General features: G+C 39.8%; 1 protein-coding gene across 1 annotated transcript; it reads right to left on the bottom strand.

Annotated features, from left to right (window-relative positions):
- Positions 1-2,484: 2,484 nt before the first annotated feature.
- LOC141392483 (uncharacterized) lies at positions 2,485-3,372 on the bottom strand. Its single transcript, XM_073965420.1, has one exon. It carries the CDS (start codon positions 3,370-3,372, stop codon positions 2,485-2,487), a length of 888 nt encoding a protein of 295 aa, XP_073821521.1.
- Positions 3,373-4,616: the final 1,244 nt, after the last annotated feature.

Genomic DNA, 4,616 nt, shown 5'->3' on the forward strand with positions numbered 1-4,616 from the left:
ATTGAATTTCATCTTCGGGGATTTTTCTGTCGATTACTCTTTGAATTGTATTTTGGGAATTATTTTTCAATGGATGCACATTTCTAGAATTGTTCCTTTTTCCTTCTTCGGCAAAGGACTTTATAACGACAAACGAAATCAAATAAAAAATTATCGGAAACAGATTCAGATTCGTCGAAATCTCAACAAGTATCAGTCAGCTTTGCGGATAGGAATATACTCTGAGCCTGTGTGAACTGAAACTGTAATCTATGGACAGATCGAATAGCGGCTACCCAACCAAAATCCTTTAACCCAAAGCTATGTATTAGGAGATTTTCAGAATTGTGTAGCCATTTTCGGACGTAACAAAATATGTATTTTATCATTGATCACAAATGTTACGGAGGAGGTAACTGAAGAAATGAACCGGTCCGACATAGTTCATTTTGGAAGTATATCTTATTTTGGGAGTCATTCCTTTTAAAAGATATTGCGCCCACAACTCATTTCAGTGCGTCACAGTATAATTTTCAGTTTTTTTTTTTTCAAGAAAAAATATACACACACAAAGAATACCGACCTTAAACTGCATTAAACAACTATTTTGAAGGTTTGTAGGGATGTACCCATTTTCGAGCTAAAACTAAGTTTACACAAAATATTACTAAAACCAAAGTTTGCAACATATCTGTTGCTCCGTTCAAGAAAAATCGCACATGCTACAATTCATGAATTTTGGGGGAAAATAACAGAAGGAGTAGACCGAAAATCAACATCTACGAACATCTACGGTTCGAAAGTTGTCTTGCGCACCAGCCACTACACATGATGGCCCCAGGTGTTCCTTACAGCTTTCGGGCCATTTTCTCTAAAAGTATGGGCATGTCCCTGAAAAAAACTTGTAGTAATAGGCGCCCCGAGAACAATTGTTGCAAAAAAGCAAACCGTTTCCAGAGAGGTCTTTATAATTTATTTATATAATAATTTTTTTTTTCATATTTTTAGTTATAGCTAAATTATTAGCATGGGTGCCACCGTGGTGCAATGGTATGCACACCCGCCTTGCACGCTAAAGGTCGTGGGTTCGATTCCCAGGCCAGACAACATCAAATTTTCAACGGTGGCAAAATACCCCTGAGTGATGTTGGCGACATTTCTGAGTATTTCAGCCTTGTAAAACTTCTCTACAAGTGGTGTCTTAGCACACGCTTTTCGGACTCGGCAATAAACAGCAGTTCCCATATCATTGAGCTAATATGAATGGGGGTGCACTCATTGATATGAGAGAAGTCTCCCTTGTCCCATCTGGGATGTTTATAAATTATTAGCATAAAGGAAGTGAAGCCATGAATACTGAGGTCTTAAGCTTACACAGGTATATTTACTAATTATCTAGAGAGGTCTTAAACTGTACTTCTCTGAAATTTTTTCAAATACTCTGTGAAAGGTTGTCGAAAGAGTGTTCTCCAGGCAGCCAACCCGACGGACGAACATAGCTAAGTCTACTCCAAATTTTCTGAAACAGATTTCTTCCAAACACACTTTGGCCCTAAAACCATTATTTCGATGAGGCACATTTTGACTAAAGGCTGAGAGTATAAAAAATGTAGATTGGGAAAAATTGTGTTCATGGATTTTTGCTAAAAATCTGGGCACCAGAATTTTATTTTAAAACTAGCGGACCCGGCGAACTTCGTCTCGCCCCAATTTTAAGCCTTCAGACAAACTTTAGAGTAATAATACGACACAAAAGTTTAAATTTTCAATATGATTTATTTGATGTAATCAATAGAAAGCGATTTGATGAACAATGTTCTTGGTTTTTTTTCCGGCGCAAAAACAAATAACGAAGACGGTTTCCCAACATGCAACGTATAGCTGACCGTGCGAAAAACAGGGAAATTCAAGATTAATCCCACAGACTTCGAGTGATTGGCCTTGCGATTTATTGATTGTTATCGCAAATGCCAATCGAACGGGGAACTGAATCCGCTTGAATTGGAAAGGAAGGTCTGTTTGAATAATGGGAATTCGTGGGATAAGGACTTCCTCTCCTTTGAATTTGCCCTTGATGATTGTCGCCTGAATCACATTGTTCATTAGGTTTTTGACGGACAGCCGCGTACCGTTGCACAATTTTGGAGGATTGAGATTCCGCAACATAATTATGACCGTCCCACCTTCAGCTGTAAATTATGCGGGGGAGTTCCTGGTATATCAAGTGAGTTCAAGAATTCCGTCGGGTAGTTAGTCGCTTCATTTTGATCGGTTACGGAGTCAACAGATTTGTACGTGTGCAGTTGCCCTGCGATTTGACTTTAAATAATTAAGTTTAAGCTATCCACGTCCTTATTCTTCGCTGCTAGTATTGCCCGTTCAGCAATCCAATCGAGATTTTTGTAATTTTGTGGAATGCCGGGGAACACTTTGCTGATGAGTTCCTCCTTGGACGATGTGAATTCACAAAAATTTTCAGGGAACGATATCAATCCAGTCGAAACATCAATATGAATTTGGCCGTTGCCAAGCTCCAGCAGTTGTCTCAGCAGCCGATGGGTCGTTCTGCAATGCGACTCTCATGTTTGTGGTCAATTGCAACTTCTGGACATGCCGCCACAAAAACGAAGATTTTAGGCATGCGTTAAGTTCATCAGCAGCAGAAGATTTCGGGATGACGGGAAGTGTTTGACGGAAATCTCCGGAGAGCAATATCAAAGCCCCACCAAATCGTCTTAAATCACCTCGTAGATCCTTCATTGTTCGATCAACTGCCTCCAAAGCTTGTTTATGCGCCATCGTGCATTCATCCCAAATGATGATTTTGCATTCTCGCATCAATTTGCCTGTCGACGAATTCTTGGTTATTGGGCACGTTGGATCGTCAACAGTGTGATGATTTATCGGCAGCTTCAAAGCGGAATGTGCAGTTCTACCGTCTTCCAACAATGTGGCAGCAATTCTAGAAGATGCAACAGCTAACGCAATTTGTGATCTTGACCGAATTGTTGCCAGAATCAACGAAATGACGAATGTCTTGCTTGTCCCACCTGGAGCATCGAGAAAGTAAATGCCTCCTGTTCCATCGTCAACAACCTTCATTAGAGAATCGTACACGTTCTTCTGTTCGGGATTCAATAATGGCACATTTGTTCGGACTCTTTCGGCGAGCTCATCTCGATCGTAGGCTTTCTCTCGTTGCAATTCGGAATTGAATGTATCGTGGATCGAACGATTGGGCGCTGGCAATCCTAATGTCGACATGAGACTGCCGCACATGAGCAAGCACATGTCTCCGACCAGAACTAAAACTTCGTTGCGTATCTCTTCGTTAATTTCAAGATCGAAATTCAAAGTTGTCGTGCGAACTCTGTGCAAAATGTCGTCAGCCATATCGTCCTTGTATTTGTCAAATAATGCGTGGATTCGATGGATTACATGTGGCTATGATGATCGCAAACAATGTACGAATTTGATTCGCTGGCGCAGAAACAATTGCATCGGCGAGCGTTAAGTCCCAATGTGAATCGTTTTCGAGCAAATTCAAACGTTGGCAAGCCTCCCGAAAATTGGTGCACAGCACACCATCCACAGTACGAAGGGAATCGAAGGATGTGGGGCCTCTAATGTTCAGCAAAAGCAAGCGAAGATAGAAGCATTCGTCTTGGCGTGGATGAATTGTGTATATTCGTCCGAGCATCAGTCGAATAAACATCAGCAAAGCCAGCAACAGTATCACCTTTTTTCCGGCGTTGGAATTTCTTCGATGCAGCGTTCCACGTGTAATATCGTGGCATTTCAGAATAGAGTAAAGTCCTTGCGAATGGATCGCTTTGGCATGTCGAAAAGAAATTTGTTAATGTTGTCGCTGGTGGTCGTTCTGCTCTTAGCGCTGCATTTGCTTCTGTAAAGTAGACACGCTGACCGTTCTCCAAGTGAACTTGTAAGACGTCTCGTTACACTAAGAACTTTAATATTTTTAATTTGGGAAGGCATTAAGGAATAATTGCACACAAAATTTCGTAAAAAAAATTAATTTGCGATTTTTCCAATTTTTCATGATTTTCTATGATTTACACAAAGAACTTTCTAGTTTATGACTTGGAAAGCTATTAAAGAATAAGATTTCATACAAAAACTCAATTTTCGATTTTTCCAATTTTCCGACTTTTCCAGAGGGATTTTCCAAATTTTTCTTCCGTAAAGACCTTCTCCTCGAAAATACGAATAACTGAAAAAAAATTTTACAGAAATCGGCCTAGCCGTTCTCATTTTATGAATTACTATACATTTTTTACACCATTTTTATATATGTAAGATTATTCAAGACTGACAAGACAAGAGTTTTCTTGTTTTCTGATCAATTTATGAGAAAATCCACGATAGGAAACAAGAATTTCTATAAGAGAAGTCCGACGATTGGACGCCAAAATAGTCTATTGACAGGTGCACGATTGGGCGACAGAATTTGTCATTACATACCCACGATTGGGTGCTAGAATTTCATCATGGATAGACTCACTATTGCTCAGCATTAGTTCTCTATCATGAAAACCGCTATCGGCCTTCAGAATTTCTTTGTGATAAGATCTACGATTGGACACCAAAATATCTTTAGGGAATAACTTCAATGACAG

The sequence above is a fragment of the Musca autumnalis genome, unplaced genomic scaffold (genome assembly GCF_047663935.1).
Source record: "Musca autumnalis isolate F117 unplaced genomic scaffold, ASM4766393v1 scaffold_2, whole genome shotgun sequence".
Taxonomy (NCBI): Eukaryota; Metazoa; Arthropoda; class Insecta; order Diptera; family Muscidae; genus Musca; species Musca autumnalis.

Bases quoted from the DNA above. Each gene is read 5' to 3' on its own strand.
- LOC141392483 (XM_073965420.1), bottom strand. From the start codon at position 3,372: ATGGCTGACGACATTTTGCACAGAGTTCGCACGACAACTTTGAATTTC.